General features: G+C 41.1%; 1 protein-coding gene and 2 non-coding genes across 3 annotated transcripts; all 3 read left to right on the forward strand.

Annotated features, from left to right (window-relative positions):
- The first annotated feature begins 2,583 nt into the window (after window positions 1–2,583).
- On the forward strand, window positions 2,584–2,655 carry Trnai-gau. Its single transcript has one exon. It is a non-coding gene; the product is annotated as a tRNA-Ile (tRNA).
- Window positions 2,656–2,664: 9 nt separating this feature from the next.
- On the forward strand, window positions 2,665–2,737 carry Trnaa-ugc. Its single transcript has one exon. It is a non-coding gene; the product is annotated as a tRNA-Ala (tRNA).
- A 5,782-nt stretch (window positions 2,738–8,519) lies between these two features.
- On the forward strand, window positions 8,520–9,704 carry LOC116889685 (elongation factor Tu-like). Its single transcript, XM_032890573.1, has one exon. It carries the CDS (start codon window positions 8,520–8,522, stop codon window positions 9,702–9,704), a length of 1,185 nt encoding a protein of 394 aa, XP_032746464.1.
- The last annotated feature ends 11,634 nt before the right edge of the window (window positions 9,705–21,338 follow it).

The raw sequence follows: 21,338 nt of genomic DNA on the forward strand, positions 1-21,338 counted from the left end.
TCTTCCTTTCGAGATTGGCAGGAAAACTTCATAGACCAGGAATTAAAACGTCGCAAGAAATCCCAGAAAGAATCCTTCAAGCTTATCAGTCGCTTGAATAAACCACGAAAAGGTTCAAAGTACATTCAAAACACTCCAGGATACGCCATCGAGTGTAAGGGAGTAAGCAAGTGGTTTGTAAATAAGGTTGCCAAGAAATACCTCAAGGTTCTCCACGACATTAATCTGAAAATTCTGGAGGGCGAATTTGTTGTCATAGTCGGATACTCCGGATCCGGTAAATCTACCCTACTCAATGTACTTTCAGGAATAGAAAGACCTTCTAATGGCAGCGTAATAGTCGAAGGACACAATCTCATCGCACTAAACGAAAAGGAACTTACCATTTTCAGGAAGGAAAATCTTTCCTTCATTTTTCAGAGTTATGCTCTTCTTCCCGAACTAACGGCTCGAGAGAATATCATGCAGGGAGCCGCCCTTCAGGAGAACGTTTATAGGCGATTGGATTTGGATGAACTTGTGGATCTTCTGGGTGTGAGGGAACATCTTGATAAGAACGTAAACCAATTGTCCGGAGGTCAACAACAAAGAATAGCCATAGTTAAATCGGTCATAAAAAACCCTAAGATATTATTTGCAGACGAACCCACGGCAGCCGTTGATGAGGAAACCTCAAAATCCATCCTAAAGATTTTCAAGGACATAAATGAGAAATACAAGACCACTATAGTACTCATCACGCACAACCCCATCATTTCTCTTTTAGCTGATAGAAGAATTAAGGTGGAGAGCGGAAGAATAGTTGAATGTGTAAAACAGAGGCCGATGAAAGTTGAGGATTTACCCTGGATACAAGCCCAGAATGATTAGCGAACTCAAGAATTCCCTAAAGGAATATCTGTTTACCCAGAATATCAATAAGCATCATTATCCCCTCAAGTATTGGCTTAAGAACAGGAACTTATTTATCCACTTGGGATTTTGAATCTGGTGCATATGGTGTTTCTTAACTATTTTCTCTATCTTTCTTCCAGTAAGTAACCAGCAGAAACTAGGTAGAGGGGCCATAGTTGTATTTGAAACTGTATTTCATCACATTATTAAGGTCTTTGACTACAATAAATCCTCATCAAACGACTCCTCCATAACTAATATCACATCTCCTATTTGGAACTACGAAGCCTATCTCTTTCTGTACTTAACCTCCATAATTGTTGCCTTGGGACTCTACTGTTGCTATCTCATAAAGAATTTTCTTTACGACCTATTTGCTATCTCTAATCAGCATTCAGTTCCTATTTATTTCAGGAGAAAAATAATCTTCACTGAAAAATTCATTACTTTCTTCTTCTGCTTCTATATATTCCTCGTTTTGTGAACCTCTTTTTGCTTCCTGTATGTAAAGAGACCTGAAGGGGAACAGGTGTGAACTATTCTCTATAAATCTACCCCCATAAATATACAGACCTCTTCTAAACAGTACTTTAGACAACTAACCACTCTTGGATGATGCACCGCTGCACTGAATATTGCATCGGCCTTTGTAATTCTTATTCTTTATATTAAGTACTCTCGAGAAACTTTCTTGGGAAATCACTTTTTCTTTTCCTCTCTAAGACTTCAGCGAGAAACCCAGCAGCAAGCGGCCATAGATCCTAAGATAGGTAAGGCCATAAGGGATTCTATGAATCCAGACAACCGAAAGGGATTTGATCATCCTAATGACATTGGTTATGTGGCTCAGCTATCAGGAGTAAATAAGTATTTTATGGTTAGGGGTGGAGTATTTCACGCCCTAAAGAACATCAACCTTGACATTAAAGAGGGTGAATTCGTTGTTATACTGGGCTATTCGGGATCCGGAAAAACAACCTTATTAAATATACTTGCTGGTATAGACAGACCAACAACTGGCAATTGCATAATCTCTAACTGTGATTTAACACGTATGACCGACTATGACCTTAACCTCTTCAGACGAAAGAAGATTGGTTATATCTTTCAGAACTATGCCCTACTTCCCAACCTAACCGCTGCCGAGAATATCGCCATAGTGCAGGGTATAGACAGACCTCCCGCCAGCGATTTATTCAGACAATTCCGAAAGGACTACAGAAATAATCGTGACTCTGCGACAAGAAGAAAACTATTTTTAGCCTTTCTTAAAAATATTTTCATACACAAACCAAACAGACAGGAATTGGACAATTTATTGGATACTCTAAATCTAACATCTCACAAGGACAAATATCCCAACACATTATCTGGCGGTCAACAACAGAGAGTTTCTATAGGAAGATCACTAATGAAGAAGCCTAAAATCCTTCTGGCCGATGAACCCACAGCCGCCATAGACCATGCTATGTCGAGATCTATACTCAAACTATTCAAACAAATAAATGAAGAATCCAATACCACAGTCATAATGATTACTCACAATCCTCTGATAGCCAAGATGGCTAAAAGGATTCTCTATGTGGAAGGAGGAGAAATAGTGCGAGATGAGATTAATTCTCACCCCCTAAATCCTGACGAAATAAATGGCTTATAATTTAAAATAACTGGGGCTGTCCACGCTTGAAGGGAAATATAGTTCAGTAGCAGAACACTCCCCTGATAAGGGAGAGGTCGGTGGTGCGATCCCGCCTATTTCCACCATTGTTTGGGGGGGTAGCTCAGATGGAAGAGCACATGCTTTGCAAGCATAAGGTCGTGGGTTCGAGGCCCATCCTCTCCACCATTATTTAGGACTAGTCGTCGTTTAGGTAGAACTTAGTTTCGAAGAAGAGGGAAAAAGTAATTTCGAAGTTGTAGTTGTACTCTTCGTTGATTTCTCTTAGCGACATCTGTACTTCGGCTTTCATGGAGTCTAATTTGTCGTGATTGAATTCGCTGGCCTTAAGAAAAACATGTATGCAGTTTCCTGCATTCTGTATATGTACCGAATCGACTCATGAAAACACAATTAACTTATCCTCTATGGATTTCTTCCTAAGATCTATTAGTTCCTTTTGTCTTGGTCTAGCCCCCTCTCTTCCAGCAGATATCTTGTCGGCTACTTTGGCTATTTGGGCATAGTAGTTGTTGGCTGGAACTTTCCCGTGGTGGGATTCGATGGAGTTTTTAATGTAGTCGTCCAGATTGGTTTCATTGGCTATTTGCATCCCTTTTTCCACGTGGTCTTCAAAGTTGGAAATTGCTTTCCCTATGTCGTGGAAGAATCCAGCTCGTTTGGCCTTAATTGGATCCATGCCCAACTGTAGGGCCACATCTGCGGCTATTTGTCCCACTTCCATGCAGTGTTCTTGTATGTTTTGGTTAAAAGAGTACGCATATTCTAGAGCTCCCACATATTTGGCAAGAGTTTCATTAATTTCTTCGTAGTATAGGAAATCCTTCAAAATTTTTGTTCCGTTTTCTATGCACTCCTTATCCCACTCATTGCATACCTCCTGATAAATTTTCGGTATCTGTTCTGGATTCCACTTCCCTATATTCATTAGTTTTTCTATTAGTCTGCAGGCTTTGTCAACTCTCTCGGCATTATATTTGCTGATGACCACAGTACTGGTGGGCTTCTCCTCTTTATCCAGTTCCATGTCAACACCAGTTGTGTTGACGAAAATCTGCTTATATTGCCCTTTTTTACCTAGAAGTTGTCCTATGGTCTCTACGTTGTAACTCTTGAATCGAGAAAGATTTATCTTCTTGCAGCATCTATCTATTGGTTGCTTGATTTTCATGCATCCAATAGAATTTCATAGTATCTTCCTGTAGATGAGCTTTTTATTATCTTCGAGGTATTGTTCATAGGCCTTTAGTTCCTTTCGTACTTCTGGATCCTGGGATCAATCTACTATCTTTTGTTTTTTCTTTAGGTCTGAGATCATTGATAATGTATTCGGTGGTTTTGGAGAATGAGAATTTTCTGATCGTTAATAAGGACTCAGGAGTCCTTGTTCACAAGACAGGATTTAACGTTGAAAGAAACCTTATAGATGAAGTGAATGAAAGATCCGGAAATACTTATTTTTTGGCCAATAGAATAGACAAGAATACTTCAGGTCTAGTTGTTATAGCCAAGAACGAGCAAGCTAAGGATGCTATCCAGAAGCTGTTCCTAGAAAGGAAAGTTGAAAAAACCTACTTGGCTATAGTTTCCAAAGAACTTCCGGCCAAAAAGGTTAAGATCAGTCTTTCGATAGGTCGCAGTCGGAATAATAAATTGATATTCGTCAGCAACAACTCCAAAAATTATAAACCTTCGGTTACGGAGGTTTCGGAGATAAGTGGAAAATTCGTTATGGCAAAACCTTTGACCGGTAGAACTCACCAGATTAGATGTCATCTCAAGAGTATTGAGTGCCCCATATTGAATGACACCTTATATGGTGGAGATTATGTTGATGAAGATTACGGACAGTTTTTGCACTCCTATAGCATAGGATTCACTTGTCCAATGACAGGTGAAGAAATATTTGCTAGATCCCCACTGCCTGATAGGTTTATTAGAGCGCTGGAGAAAATGAATATAGATTGCTCTGAGTATGTCTAAAGTTGAACTTTATATATTTCATTCGATAGATGATGTGGTAATGGGTTTCTTTAAGGGTGATTCCCTGCTGGACCATAGTTTTGTTTCCAAGAAAGAGATTGGAGAGAAGTGGGTGGAAGAGTTTAGTAGGATTATGAAGAATAATGGAATAAGTTTGGTAGATGTAGGAGCTATCTACCTTAACCTTTCCTTTTCAACTTGGAATGCTTCTAGGTTGATAACTCTCTTCGTAAAGACAATTGTTTCTTTCGGAAATACCGAACTTTTTATCAGGGAGGAGTCTCAGGATAAGCTTGATGGATTTTCATCCTTAAAATCTTTTTGTAAGAATCGTAAAAATTTTCGTAGGCTGGAGTCCCCATTAGACCTTTCTCCCCTTTATAAAAAATGTCCAAATATAAATATCTAGTTGTCTCGGACCTTGACGGTACTCTTTTAAATTCTCAGGGAAATATTTCCCTTAAGACCAAGGAGTACATACGGGCGCTTAAGAAGAGGGGGGACGTGTTATTTTCCTTTTCAACAGGTAGAGGATGGGACAAGTCAGAATATATCTATAAGGAATTGGAGATGGAGGGTTGTGTAGCTTGTTGCAATGGATCGCATATTATTGATCCCCATAGAAACATCAACTTATATTCTTTCTTGTCTCCAGATATATTTGCCTCGCTGATGAAAGATGATAAATTTTTTCAGAATCTTGGAGAGGCTCAGGTGTACACTGATCAGGGAATAGTTCTATTTGGTGGAAACGACGATAGATCTAAAGTGCTTAGGGAGATAGAGGAGAAGAAGAGGAATATTTTTGGTATCAAGTTTTTTATTCACAAGACTGGATCTACTTCTGACAATGAGGATGTGGAATATAGACTTAGATCCATAAAGAATCTTCCATCTAGAACTACAATGGTTCTTTACAACAGATATTCTCTGGAGGATAAAACGGTAATTGACTTTGAGATTTATGCCTACGGAGCACACAAGGGAAGGGTCTTAGATTTCATGAAGGATTACTACGGGATACCCGATGGAAATGTGATTGCTTTTGGCGATCACATAAACGATTTACCAGCTTCACATAAACCCTATTATTTTGTTGCAGTAAAAAATGGGGTTGAACTTCTTAAGTGTTCTTCTCGAAAAGTTTCAGAATTTACCAATGATGAGGATTCGGTGGTGGAGGAAATAGAATTATTTTTGAATAGAACATAATTCATTGAACTACAATTAATAGATGTTAATTTTTGTTACTGACTAATGTTGTCCAATAAAGCACAGTCTTTCAATCAAAATGCCATGAGGCAGAGGGACCTTGACAGGGCCCATTTCCTAAAGAGTTTTCAGGAGCTTATTCTTCAGTATGACCATATAGTTATCTTCCACCACATTAATGTGGATGGGGATTGTCTGGGTGCAGCTTTCGGTATGAAGGAGATCATTCAGACTAATTATCCTAATAAAAAGGCTTATGTTGTGGGATCTAACCACAATCCTTCTTTCTCCTGGCTGAACATGAAGTTTGATAACACTGTAAATGTTAATTTCGACTTTGGAACCACTCTTGCCCTTGTGATAGATGTTGGCAACAGCGAAAGAATTGAGATGTTTGACAAATTCTTTAAAGACGATAGAAGAACTTTTGGTGCAGTTGTGAAGATAGACCACCATGACGTTGTTTCGGACTTCCATGTGGACTTGACCTGGGACGATCCCACCTATTCCTCAACATGCGAGCAGATCATTCAAATTGCTGACTACTATGGTTGGTATGTAACACCTAAGGCGGCGACATTTCTTTACATGGGATGCGTGACTGACAGCCTTTCCTTCTCTGTTTCTGGGGTAACTCCAAGGAGCCATGTTCTTGCTGCCAAGGCACTTCGAAATGGGGCTGATTCCTTCAGAGTGCATACTCAACTGGCCACCAAGAGTTGGTCAGAATTTAAAGTTGCTTCTTACTTGACTAAACATGCAGTTAGAACCGATCACATAATTTACAGTTGCATAACTAAAGAGAGAGCCATTGATATGGGTGTTCAATCTCCAAAGAGTTTGGTTAATGTTCTGGGACATGTTGAGGGCCTTTGAATGTGGATGGTGTTTTTGGAAACCAGCTCTGATGTTCTGGAGGTGAGCATTAGGTCTATACATGCGAGTGCTAAGGATCTGGCTTCTAGGTATGGCGGAGGCGGACATGAATTTGCAGCGGGTTGTCGAATTAATAAATCCCAGCTTGATGCTTTTCTGCATGATGCTAACGTTATGGTTTCGGCTGCAAAACAAAATAAGTTCTACGAAAGCCAAATCAAGAATATGTATGATGATGCAGAAATGGAGAGGAGAATACATGAAGCGGTTTTAAGAAAGAATCCTGAATTAATCAGGGATTCCAAAGAGTTCCTTAAGGAGGTTCAGAAGGCCAGAGAGGAGGGTCTCTTTAATCCGGACGAAGGTAAAAAGTCAATTCACGAGGGGTACGAACAGTAGTTTCCCTAGTTTTTTGCTTGTCTACGGACGGGCGTGTATATGGAGAAACCAAGAGGAGTCATTGCACTAGACTCTAGTTCATCTTCTGTGGAGGCATGTTTGGTGGATGCTACGAATGGCACCATAGTATATAAACGCTCAGAGCCCATTATTGCATATAGTCCTCACGAAGGATGGTGCGAATTTGATGCTGAAGAGATATGGGAGAAGCAGGAGAGGGTGCTTAGGGAGGTGCTGGAGTTGTCTTTCGAATATGAGATATTGGGGATAGGTCTGACAAACCAGCGAGAGACAATTGTGGCTTGAGACCGATTAACACATCGGCCTTTTTGTAGAGCTATTTCTTGGTCGGACTCCAGAAATGCTTTCTTTCGTGAAAGATTTCTGGAGAAGCAGGAGTTCATAAGGGAGAGGACTGGGCTTTACGTCAGTGAATACTTCTCTGCTTCCAAGATGATGTGAATTTTGGAGAACGTTGTTTTAGACAAGTCAACACTGATGTTGGGAACTATAGATAGTTGGTTGATATTCAAGCTGACAGAAGGTAAGAAGCATTTCACTGACGTGAGTAATGCGTCTAGGACCATGTGTATGAATCTGGAAGGAGAGTGTTGAGATAGGGATTTGTTGGATCTATTTGGAATACCGGAGGAATCTCTTCCACAAATAAGGCCTTCTGGAAGTTGTTTTGGATATTGGGAGGGTATACCTATATGGGGGGTTATTGGGGATCAGCAGGCCGCTTTACTTACTGCAGGGAACCTAAATGGTGCAGTGCAATGTACCTATGGCACGGGTTTATTTGTTCTTATGAATATAGGGGATGAAACAGAAAGAAGGGAGGGATTGATTACCTCAGTAGGATGGAAGATAGACGGAGAGACGACGGTGCATATTTGGGAGAATGGTTTATTTTCGTGTGGGAGTCTTTTGGATAAATTAATTTCCGAAGGGCATATGCAGGACTTTAATGCAGGAGAATGTATTAGGAGGGATGGAGTATATCTGGAGCCTACTGGAGGTAGATTCTTTCTCTTTTCGGACAATATGATTTCTCCTTTACTTGAGAAGATGAAAATTAAAGAGGGGGATGCTGTTTTGGAGTATTGTCTGAATGGGTTTGCATTAGCGGTGAGGGATATAGTTAGGATTATGGAGAAGGGGAGAATTGGGTCTGATTGTGTGCAATTGGGTGGGCAGATATCCACCATAGGATATCTTGGCAAGATTCAATCTTTGCTTTTAGGGAAGCGAGTGAAAACTTTTTCGAATGGAAACCATAGCGTGATGGGAGCAGCTATGTTGGTTTTGCTTGCAAGAAAGATGATTAAGTGGGAAGATTTGGCTATTTTATTGGGGGACGCTAGGGAAGAGGACTGGAAGACTCGGATGTATGCTCCGGAGGTTTCATATTTGGATGGACTGTGGTCCCGAGTGAAATATCCTATATAATCATTAGAGATTCTTAATCTGATATATGGCAAAGGAAAAATTCGATCGTTCGAAGGCGCATATTAACGTTGGTACAATCGGTCACATTGACCATGGTAAAACCACATTAACTGCTGCCATTTGTACGGTTTCGTCTAAGTCCGGGTTGGCTGAGGCTAGGGACTATGCTTCCATCGACAAAGCTCCTGAGGAGAGGGCTAGGGGTATTACCATCAACACTGCCCATGTTGAGTACGAAACAGACACAAGACACTATGCACACGTTGACTGCCCAGGTCACTCTGACTACATTAAAAACATGATTACCGGCGCGGCCCAAATTGACGCAGCGATACTTGTTGTTTCGGCTACAGACGGTGCAATGCCTCAAACCAGAGAGCATATTCTTCTTGCAAGGCAAGTTGGTGTTGAGAGAATGGTTGTTTTCCTTAACAAGTGTGACATGGTTCCAGATGTTGAGATGCAGGATTTGGTTGAAATGGAGGTTAGGGATCTTCTGACTTCATATGGGTATGATGGAGCTAATACCCCTGTTGTTAGGGGTTCTGCTCTAAAAGCTCTTGAGGGAGATGCTAAATACGAGGCTTCTATTAAGGAACTGTTGAACTATCTTGACACTTATGTGCCGCTTCCGGTTAGAGAGGTGGATAAACCGTTCCTTCTTTCCATCGAAGATGTTATGACTATTACTGGTAGGGGTACAGTTGTTACAGGTAGATGTGAAAGGGGCACACTTAAAGTTAACGATGAAGTGGAAATTGTTGGACTTAAGGATACGACCAAGGCCGTTGTTACAGGGATTGAGATGTTCCGAAAGCCGCTTGATGAAGTAATTTCAGGGGATAACGCTGGAATTCTTCTAAGGGGTGTTGCTAAAGAGTCGGTTTCCAGAGGTCAAGTTCTTGCTAAACCCGGAAGCATAACACCTCACAAGAAGTTTGAAGCTCAAATTTATGCCCTTAAAAAAGAAGAGGGTGGTAGACACACAGCCTTCACTAAGGGTTATAAACCACAGTTTTATTTCAGAACAACCGACGTTACAGGAACTATAGATCTTAAACCAGGGGTGGATATGATCATGCCCGGGGACAACTCCAATATTCTGGTGGAATTGATTAATGCTGTTGCCGTTGAAAAGGGATCCAAGTTTTCCATTAGAGAGGGTGGTAAGACAATTGGTGCTGGTACAGTAGTTGAAGTCATCGAATAAGGTCCTTTTAGGGAGTGATCTCTGGTTTCAATAGTTCCTGCGTTGCCGTTATTGGTTCCTTTTTTGGAGATGAGGGCAAAGCCAAAATAGTAGATAGCCTTGCGGACAGTTTCGATTACGTTGTTAGATATCAGGGCGGAAATAATGCAGGACATAGTGTAGAGGTAGGAACGGGGGAAAAACACATCTTTACACTCATTCCATCTGGCATACTCAATACTAGGTCCATCATAGCCCACGGGGTAGTCATTAATCCCGAGATATTACTTAGAGAAATAGATCAAATTTCCGGAATGGTTCCGGTTGGTGAAAGGCTGTTTCTATCCAGCCATTCTCACGTAATATTCGATTGGGCCATTCAGTTGGAGAAGTTGGTGGAGTCGCTTAAGGGGGAAATGAAAGTGGGAAGCACCGGTAATGGTATTGGTCCTACTTATGCCTTTAAGGCTCTGCGAATGAATCTTAGGGTGAAAGATTTGATGGACAGAAACTACTTGAAAATTAACATAGAGCAGATATTAAATCTTCTTAATCCCCTGTTTGAAAATTATGGACTTCCGACATTTGATGTGGAGCAGTCTGTTGAGAGATACTTTCTATTGGGCCAGAAATTGAAAACCTACATGGTAGATACTGTGCAAATGCTCCAAAAGGCGGCTAGGGAGAACAAACGTATCATGTTTGAAGGTAGTCAGGGACTTCTTTTGGATCTGGATATGGGAACATATCCTTTCGTAACTTCTTCAAATATAGTGGGGGCACTAGTTTCCGGAACAGGACTTCCTCCGGATTATTTCACGGATGGACTATTGGGAGTGGTTAAGGTTTATTGTTCTAGAGTTGGTGAGGGAGAATTTCCCACACATATAGAGGATGAGAAGTTGTCGGGAAAGATAAGGGAAATTGGAAGAGAGTATGGGTCGGTTACTGGAAGACCAAGGAGAATAGGATGGTTGGATTTGGTTTGCCTTAAGTATTCTCTTGATTTTTCGGGAGCAAAGAGAATTGCACTAACTCTGGTGGATGTGCTGAAGGGGTTTGCGGAGGTGAAGGTTTGTGTGGACTATGTGGATAAGAATGGTAGATCCTGCGGTTGAGAGTCTAGAAACACAGGAATAATCCCAGTGTATAAAAGCTTTAAGGGGTGGAATGATGAATTCGAAAAAGTAAAGTCTTATGGGGAACTTTCGAGGGAATTTAGGGATTTTGCAGATTTTGTTTCGGCGTTTGTTGGCGCTAAAATAGACATGATTTCCTATGGCCCTAAACGAGAACATATTTTGTTTGTAAACGATTAGTGGGTTCTGGATTTGTCTGTCCTCTACATGTCAAGAATTCTCTTAACGACATCTATAGGCTAAAGGGTAAGGTTGATCTTTTGATTGTAGTGACAGATGCAAGATCTCCGGGATCAACTGGAGCATCAGATGTTTTGCCTGACAATCTAGTAGAGTCCGGAATAAAGGTTCTGGAGATTATGGGAAAGCCTGATCTTTCGGATTTATCTGGTCAAAACGCCTTCAATCTTAAGGATTCTAGAAATAGAAGAGCAATTATTGGTTTAATTAGGGATGAGCTGGGGGTTGGTTCTGGGGAGTATTCGCCCCATTATCAGGTTTTGGTGGTTGGGTTTCCTAATGTGGGAAAGTCAACGTTGATAAATCTTCTGCGTGGTAAAAATGTTACTGCTTCCGAGAATACTCCTGGAAAGACCAGGAAGATAGTGAAGTTTCCTATAGGAGACAATATATGGGTTTATGATACTCCCGGCATTTTTATGCCCAGGAAAATAAAAGGCGAGATGTTTGATAGGTTGTTCCTGATTAATTCGATTCCACACTTGGTTAAGGATTTCTCAGGGATATTGGAGAGGGCTTATGAGTATCTTATTAGGCATTATAGAGAGGAGTTGGAGAAGAGTGTGGGGTTTGGTGTGGATGGTGGATATGGGTGATTTTTGGAGAGGTTAGCCGAAAGATATGGATTGAGGGTGCGAGGCGGAGGAGTGGATGCAGCTAGGGCGGAGGAGAAGTTTCTGTATATTATCAGGTCGGGTAAGATAAGAATGAATTGGGATAGGGATGAGTAGACAACCCTTTTATTCCTATATAAGGAAGACCTTTAGGTATTACTTGAAGCATAGATTCAGGGAAGTTTATTCTGAATTGAAGGATTATTCAGAGGAGGTGGTTATATTGGCCACATTCCTTTTCATTGCTTCCTCCTTTATGCGGGGAATAAGGTCGGATCAGCGGCTTAATTTCAATTGGCAGTCCAGGTTTAGACTCTATAACAAGAGGAGTCTTGAGAAGTGCACAAGCTGTGCAGTGAGATATCTTCTAGATAAGGACGAGAGAATATCCATTGATAGAGTGAAGAGGATAGAGTCGTTGATGCCTCTGATGAAATTTTGTTTTGAGGAGGAGTATTCTGAATTGATGCCTGCCAATAGGCATTGAAAGGAGAATATTTCATATCAGGAAGAGGTTAACGTACAGATGAAGATGATGGATTTGGTGTTGAAGGTTCATCATGTGTATTGTTACGAGATACCCAAGGATCCCACTAATGCCTTAAAGCTGGTTATGTATTTGACTATGTGAAAGGATACTGTTTCAGGAATGTTTAGGTATCGGTATGAGTATGTTATGTTTTCGTTCTTGGTGAACTTATGCAGATAACGTGTCCGAGACAATAGTGGCTTTGGCCACTCCCGTTGGGGAGGGGGCCTTACATATAGTGAGGATGTCCGGTAGCGAGTCGTTCAGAATAATTAACGAGATGTCTTCCAGCCCAGTGGAGAAGACGGTGGATAGGCTGCAGGTTACTTTTTTAAAGTCGGGTGATGGGAAGATGATTGATCAGGTGGTGCTATGCAAGTACTATGCCCCACATTCTTATACTGGTGAGGATTGCATAGAGATAAGTTGTCATGGGAATATGATCATATCTAAGATGATTGTGGATGAGTTGATAAAGCGGGGTGCAACGCATGCTCACAGAGGGGAATTTACCAAGAGGGCCTTTTTGAATGGGAAAATGGATCTTAATCAGGCACTTAATGTGGGACTTCTGTTTAATTCCAAGACACCTATTGATATTGATTCTTCGGTTCAGGAGATTAGGGGTGCCAATTCTAGGATTATTGGGGGATGTATTGAAGAGTTGTTTGGGATTATTGGGGAGTGTGAGCTTAATGTGGATTATCCTGCGGAGATAGAGAGAGAGGATAGTGTATTTATGGAGAATATGAGAGAGAGGATTGGGGCTCTTATGGGGAGGATGGAAGTTCTTCTGGAGCAGTCCAGAAATCTTAAGCTTTCGAATCATAGGGTGGTGTTTGTGGGCAAGCCCAATGCTGGCAAGTCATCGTTGGTGAATTTTCTTATAAAGAAGGACAGGATTATGGTTTCGGATAGGGCCGGAACCACACAGGATCCAATTGAGGTTGATTTTTATCTGGATGGGTATATGCTTACTCTGGTGGATACTGCGGGGATAGATTCCGTGAGGGATTTAGGAAATCATGAGGCGGCTGATAGGAGCCTTAGGGAGATGAGGAGTTCTGATTTGGTGGTTCATTTGATTTCTCTTGAGGAGAAGGAAAGTGGAGAGTTTTGGGATGATGAGATTGAGAGCCGCGAGAATATTAGGATATTTACGAAAGCCGATCTGGTGAACCATCCTCCGGAGAATTCAATATCGGTGAAAAATGGAGATGTGGGATATTTAATGGATGCTTTAGGTAAGCATCTTAGGGATCACTACAGCCTTGTGGGGCTTAAATCAAGGGATAATATAGGACATTTGAGCAATGCATGTAGATGCTTGGGAGAATCGTTGGGGGAGGGGTTGACTCTTGATTTGATGTTGGATTATCTTAATGAAGCCCATGATTTTCTGTGTTTTATACTGGGAACCAAGAGGAGTAGCGAGGAGAAGATAAATATGTTGTTTGATGGATTCTGTGTAGGGAAATAGTATGGTTAAATGGTACGATTCACATATTCATCTGAATTATTTGGGCCATGAGGATTGGAAGTTAGAGAAAGATTGGGTGTTTAACAATGTGGCGATAAAGGTGGGGGATTTGGAGATGATGGAAAGAATTTCGGGAGAGTGTGAGAATGTTTACATGACCGTGGGAGTTCATCCTCTAGAGATAGATGACAGCGATCTTCAGAATGCTGCCGAGACTATGGAGCGGTTCATATCCAGAAATAGAAGTCGAGTTATTGCTATAGGGGAGACTGGGTTGGATTTTTATAGGGTGCATAAGAATGAAGTTACTCAATCAAGGCAGGAGATGTGATTCTATGTTCATTGTGATTTGGCCCGGAAGTTTGATCTTCCTTTGGTGCTTCACGTGAGAAATGCACATATGGAAATGATAGAGCTGTTGGCCAGTGTTCCGGACATGAGGGGGGTGGTTCACTGTTATGAGTCGAATTCGGAAATACTTGAAAAATATTTGAGACTTCAGGGAGATTGGATGTTTTCTGTTTCTCCTTTGGTTCTTAGGGCCGAGAGTCTATTTAGGCATCATTTGCATAAAATGGATATTAGTAGATTGCTGGTGGAAACAGACTCTCCTTATTTGGCTAAGGATCATGCAAAAGTTATGGATTTGGTTAGGGTCATTGCGGAGGAGAAGGAGATGGATTTTGAAGAGTGTAGAGTGGCTCTTTGGGAGAATTTCTGTAGGGTGTTTGGACTGGAGGTATAGATAATATGGCTGAGGAGGAACAGAGAAATCAACCCTTAACATTATTGTTGAGGGTTTCTACACTTAGTGGTGTGGTTTATGAAAAGTATGTTGATTCGGTTAAGGTGAGAAATAAAGATGGTGTGTTCATAATTAACCGGAACTATTCTCCTATTCTTGAACAGTTGGTTAATGGGGAGATATTGGTTAGGGAGAGTAATAACAACGTGATAATAAAGGCTGAGGACAGTTGGTTAACGGTTTCTAGAAATAGGTGCAATATATATAGTCATAGGGCTAGGGTTGTAGGTGTCAAGAGGTAGTTCAGGAACGCCCTATAAAAAAATAAGGGGGATTCTGATACGGGCCATAGGTAACGATGACATTCTTTGGGTGGAGCCCCTTATGCAGGGGTTTTCTAACCAATGCTTTAGGGTTTATATGGATGGGGGTAGGGAATATAAGGTGAGAATAGGGGGTAATAATGATGTGATTAATAGGGAGAATGAGACAACTATATTGGAAAGGTTGGGAATTAGGTCTTTGTACTATGATCAGGAGAATGGAGATGGTGTTTGGGAGTGAATTAGGGGAAGGACTCTTCTTAGGAGAGATATTGATGAGGAGATGATGAAGAGAGTGATTGGTCTTGTTGAGAAGATACATGGAGTGTCGGGCGAGGGGGTTCTTAATCATGATGATTTGGAATATGTGGGTAAATTTGGAAATAAATTAGGGTCGGATAACCTTAGGTTGTATCTGGGGTTGGTGGAGAAGTATGCGGAGGAGGAGAGATGTCTGTGCCATAACGATGTTTCTCTTAGTAATTTGGTTTATGATGCAGAAAATAAACGGCTTCATCTTATAGATTATGAATGGGGGAGGGTGAACCATCCCTATTGGGAATATGGAAATTTCGTTAAGGAGGTGGGTTTGGAGAGGGAGAAAGTTGATCTTCTGTGTGAGTTGTCAGGGAAGGATAGGAAGAAGACTTATGAGTTTGCTGTGATGGCTGCTCTGTACTCTATACAGTTGAGTTATGTATTTAGGGATCAGACTACGGGTTTGGAGGATTACAGAGGAAGATTGTTTTTGCAGGTGGAGGAGTATAAGAGATGAATGGGTTGAAGAGGGTAGTTATAGTAGGTAAACCCAATGTTGGTAAGTCTCAGCTGTTCAACAGGTTGGCAGGAGAGAAGCATTCGATTGTTGTTGATGAGCCCGGAGTTACAAGGGATAGAGTTGAGCTGGAGGTTGATTGGTATGGGAGTAAATTTTTGATGGTGGATACTGGGGGGTATGCGAATGGAGAAGTTGGTTTTCAGAGGGAGATAAACGAGCAGACAGAGATTGCTCTAGGGCATTCGGATGTTATTCTGTTTGTGGTTTCGTGGAAGGAGGGAATTACTGTTGAGGATATTTATTTGTCAAATGTTCTGAAGAAGAAAAGAGTTGAGAATGTAATTGTGGTGGCCAATAAGTGTGATTGTGGAGATGATGGTTATTTGGGGGAGATGAGGTTGGGTTTTGGGGAGGCAATTTCCATTTCTGCAGAACATGGGATAAATACTGGGATTCTTCTTGATGCTATATCAAAAAGGGTTGGAGAAGGGGTATGAAGTGTGGACGAACCTTGGAAGATTGCCATAATAGGTAAACCCAATGTGGGAAAGTCATCCCTTGTTAGCTCCCTATTGGGGAAGGATAGGGTTATTGTTTCGGATCGAGCCGGAACCACTAGGGATGCAATAGACGTTGACTTTGAATTTGGGGAGGAAGAATATAGGATCATTGATACTCCTGGGATAAGGAGGCACTCTTCAATTAAAGATGATGAGATAGAGAAATATTCGATACTTCGGGCGCATAAGGCCATAGAAAGGGCGAATATGGTTTGGTTGATGGTGGATGTGGAGGAGGGAATATGTGAGCTGGATGAGAGGATAGGAGGGCTTGTGTTTAAAGCCAATATTCCACTTGTTATTTTGGCCAACAAGAGTGACACCATTAGAGAGGAGGACAGGAGAGGATTCTTGAAGGAAATAGCAAAGAGATTTAAGTATTTGCATTGGGCTCCAGTTGTATTCATAAGTGCGAAGGAATCAAGGAATCTTGATTCTATCTTTAGGAAAACAAGGGAAATAAGGGGTGAGTTGAGCAGAAGAGTGGATCCAAGGATGATGAAGGAGTTTGTTTCTAGGGTTTCACTACTCTATACTGTGCCTAATGTTAAGGGAAGAAAACTCAATATTATTTCCATGTCGCAGGTGGATGGACAAGTTCCAACTTTTCTTTTTTTATGCAATGATCCTGAACTGCTTCATTTCTCTTATTCCCGGCTTGTAGAGCGGCAAATACGCAGTGTTTTCAACTTTAGAATATGTCCGATCACAGCCATTTACAAAAAGAAATAATTTGAATTTAGAGAAAAATAGTATATAATTCTCAGTGTTGATATAAATTAATAACAACTAGCGAAAATGACTAAACCAGAATTTCTTTCCGCAATTGCTAAAAAGGCGGGACACACTCCCAAGGACGTTAAGATCATTCTTAAGAGTTTCCAAGAAGTTCTTCTTGAGGAACTTCAAAGGGAAGGAAAAGTTAACATTCTTGATCTTGGACAATTTAAAGTTTCCGTTAGATCTGCAAGAACTGGAGTAAATCCTCAAACTAAAAAACCCCTTAACATTCCTGAGAAAAAGGTTCCTAAGCTTGCACCTTCCAGAAGATTTAAAGATTTTATAGAAGGAAAAGAAAAAATCGACAGTTTCGACTATTAGTCAGGCGCTTTTGGCTGACAGAAGTTATTTTAAAGATGTAGCCGATAGGCTCTTCTTTACTCCTTCAAATGAGGTGTTGGACATCTGTTGTAGATATGCCCAATCCATAGAAGAGGATGTTGACTACGTAAGGTCTTTGGATATGGACGACAGTCCAATTCACTACCTTTCCCATCACATAGAAATAGACTCTGAAGTCCCAATGTCCCCGTGTCACGTGGAAAATGTCCATCTTTTAAAATCCCTAATTTCAAACTATGCCATCCCCAACAGGAAAAAGGACAGGTAGAACTCCTAAAGAAATCTGACGAGAACTACATAAGGCAAAGGAAGATAATCCATACCTTGACGGGGCGGTAACCCTAGAGAGGATAGAGGAGCAATTTCGAAACGCCAATAAGGACGGAGTTTTATACGGATATCTATTTGCCCTCAAAGATCTAATATCCAATACTGATTCAAGAGTGACGGGCGGTTCTAAGTTCCTCAAGGACTATTATCCACCATTTAATTCTTCGGTTTATAGGGCTCTTGTGGAAGCGGGAGCAGTTAATATTGCTCAGTCTAATCTTGATGAGTTTGGTCTTGGAGGTTCGGGTATATCTTCCGCCTATGGGATTGTTCCTAATCCTAGGGATAAAACACGGATCATAGGTGGTTCATCTTCTGGAAGCGTTTATTTGATTAGTTCAGGGTTGGCGGATTTTTCTCTGGCTTCGGATACAGGTGATTCGGCTAGATATCCAGCATCCCTTGTGGGGATCATCGGATTTAAGCCCAGCTATGGAATGATTTCCCGGTATGGTTTTTATCCCTTTTGTTCCTCCCTGGACACTCCATCCATCTGTGCCGATTCTATGGAGACGGTTGCTAAAGTATTCACTATTACTTCCTTCAAGGATCCAAATGACTTGTGTACGTCAAAAGTTGAGTCTAGGAATTATCTTGAGGAGATGTATAAACCACTTAATCGTAGGGTGAAGATTGCGGTAATTAAGGATCTTTTCTGATCGAGGGATCCTATATTGACCGACAGTCACAGGGAAATTAAGGATAAGTTTGGGTCTTTTTTGGAGGATCTGGGCAAAGAGATGGACGTGGATGTGGAATGGATTGATTTTGAGGACAATAGGCTGTTGAGGCTTTGCACTCTAATATATTCGGTGGTGGCCTATTCGGAAGGGGTGTCCAACTATTCGAATATGACGGGATTGCTTTTTCCTTTCAGGGTGGATGAGAATGGGGCAGAACCCTTGATGCATAGATCGGGCGATAATTATGAGGAGATTTTGAGGGCAAACCGAAAAAGCTTAGGGAGAGAATTTGTGTTTAGACAGATGATGGGTAGATACTTTGTGGACGGAGATAACTACGAGGAATTGTATCTAAAGTGCAAGAGGCTTATGGGTACTATAAATGGGATAGTTTCCAGAATATTCCAGAAGTATGACGTAATCATTTCTCCCACCACCATGGACATACCTCCGAAGATAGAGGACTGGAATATAAGATACTATCCCGCCAATGATCTGAATCTGAGACTTGTGGCTAATTTTTGTGCAATACCCGCCATTTCGATACCATGGGAGGAGGTGAAGGGAATGCCAATAGGAATGCACCTGATGTCCGATTACCAGACGGATGAATTTCTTCTTAGATTCTCAAATAGGGTGTTGGAGTGGATTAGGGGAAGATGTCGATAGTTTCCATAGGTTTAGAGATACACATCGCTCTGAAAGTGGAGGGCAAATCATTTGCGCCAGAAAGGTGAGATGAATCGTCCTGAGTTTCTCTTGGATTTCCGGGAACTTTGCCCATTTTGAACATGAAGGCAGTGGAGAAGACCATTATGATTTCTCATCTTTTAGGTTGTGGAGTGAATCATGAGAACATTGTGTTTGATCGCAAAAATTATTTCTACCACGATCTTCCAAGGGGATATCAGATAACTCAGTACTTTCATCCCATAGGACTTGGAGGCGAGTTTAGGTTAGGGTGTGGCAGACGAATAGGCATAAGGAGGATTCATATGGAGGAGGATACGGCTCAACAGTTTCGGGAGGGTGATGAAATCAAATTTAATTTTTCCAGATTAGGTAGGGCTCTTGCCGAGATAGTTACGGAGCCGGATTTCGGGTCATATGAGGAGGTTGAGGAGTTTCTTTCCCATCTTCGGAGAATATGTCTTTTTAATGGCATATCCGATGTTGCCTATGAGAATGGAGAAATAAGGGTGGATCTCAATGTTTCGGTTAGATCCCAGGAGAATGACCCCATGGGACCCAAATCGGAGGTCAAGAATCTTAATAGCCTTAGGTCAATTAAGAAATCTATTGGATATCTTGTGAATTTCCACGAGAAGAGTTTGAATGCAGGGGAGAGTATTGAATCTATGACCTACACTTGATCAGAGGAGAATCAGAGTTGTGTTCCCATTAGGAGGAAGAATACTACTTCTGATTACTTTTATGTTCCTGAAGCCAATCTACCTCCGGTTAGGATAGGAGAGGAGAGGTATAGGGAGCTTGTAAAGGGCCTTGTGTCTGACTTTGGCAATATAAAAGAGAGTTTGCTGGCGAAGGGATTGAAAGAGTCGGAGGCTGTTTTTATTTTGGACCATTTCAATATATATGAGATGGTTATGAAACTTGAGAGTAGGTTGGGAAGTCTAACTGGAGCTTACAATTGAGTGGTGAATATTGTTTTGGGAATGCTGGAGGATGGAGATTGAAGCGTCGTATCTTATGGAGATATAGAAAAAGTTGTTTTGATGGTGGAGAAGGAAAGGAAGTTGAACATGAAGATAGCCAAGGAAGTGATTAAGAAAATGGTTAGGGAGAAGATTGAATTTGACGAGGCATATGGCTCATTTGAAGTTAACATTATTTCGGACGGAAGTAAATTGAGACATTTGATGGATGAGGTGCTTGCACATTTTAGTGACCAGAGAGAAAAGCTAATGTCTAATCCAGTTAAGATGGAGAAGTTGATTATGGGAGAATGTATGAAGAGGACCAGAGGACAAGCTGATCCTAATATTCTCAAGGGAATTATGGATGAGGCCATAAAAGGATGGGTTTAAAATTAAGTTGTTCTTATGGCTATAGATAAGGATTTGATAGTTAAGTTGAGAAACGCGAGTCAGGCAGGTTTTGCCGACTGCAAAAAAGCTTTGGAGGAAAATAATAATGATCTTGAGGCTTCAATTAAATGATTGAGGATGAAGGGAATTGCCAAGGCAAGTAGTAAACATTCGGGCGCGGAGGCATCGGAAGGAGGAACTTGAGTGAAGAAGGATGGAAATGGTGTGTTGATTATGGAGCTTAACTCGGAGACTGACTTTACTGCCAATAACAGTGAGTTTTTAAAACTGGCGGAGGGGATAGTCAAGTCTCTTCTGGAGAATAAGGCTGCAAGTAGAGAAGAGGCAATGAAGTGCAAGATGGATAACGGAGAGACTGTGGAGGAGAATTGCCTTCATTTGTCGGCAATAACGGGAGAAAAGATACATTTAAAGAGAGTGAAGTATGTGGGAATTAAACCCGGCGAGTCTATAGCCTGTTACAGACACAATAATGGGAAGATGTCAACCTTTCTGATTCTGGAGGGCAACTTCAAGGATGAGGATATTTCTGGATTGGCCGTTCATTATGCCGCAAATAATCCAAGATTTATATCCAGAGATGATGTTGATCCCGAATGGATAAAGGAAGAAACGGAAGTTATAGTTGCTAACCTAAAAAGAGAAAATAAACCAGAACAGTTCCACCAGAGAATAATAGAAGAGAGAATTAAAAAGACCCTTTCCCAATTCAGTTTTCTTGATCAGCCCTATTTGTATGACAACTCTAAATCTATTCGTCAGATTCTTGATGGGCTGGGGGCCAAGGTTAAAGAGGCCGTTTATTACGAAATAGGTAAGGACTAGAAGTCGTGGTACTTCGATCTCCTTTCGTCTTTTCTCTTGATTGTTTCTAGCTTTTGTTTGCTTGTGTATCTTATGCGTTTAGCTAGCCCTATGGTTACTTTAATTCGGTGGTTTTTTAGATAGATCCTTGTTGGGATCATCAGCACCTTCTTTTCTTTGACATTTTTTATTATCCGGTTAATTTCCCATCTATTAAGGAGAAGTTTAACTTCCTTTCC

This window comes from Rattus rattus, unplaced genomic scaffold (genome assembly GCF_011064425.1).
Source record: "Rattus rattus isolate New Zealand unplaced genomic scaffold, Rrattus_CSIRO_v1 PGA_scaffold_51, whole genome shotgun sequence".
Taxonomy (NCBI): Eukaryota; Metazoa; Chordata; class Mammalia; order Rodentia; family Muridae; genus Rattus; species Rattus rattus.

Coding starts and splice junctions, on each gene's coding strand:
- LOC116889685 (XM_032890573.1), top strand. CDS start 8,520: ATGGCAAAGGAAAAATTCGATCGTTCGAAGGCGCATATTAACGTTGGT.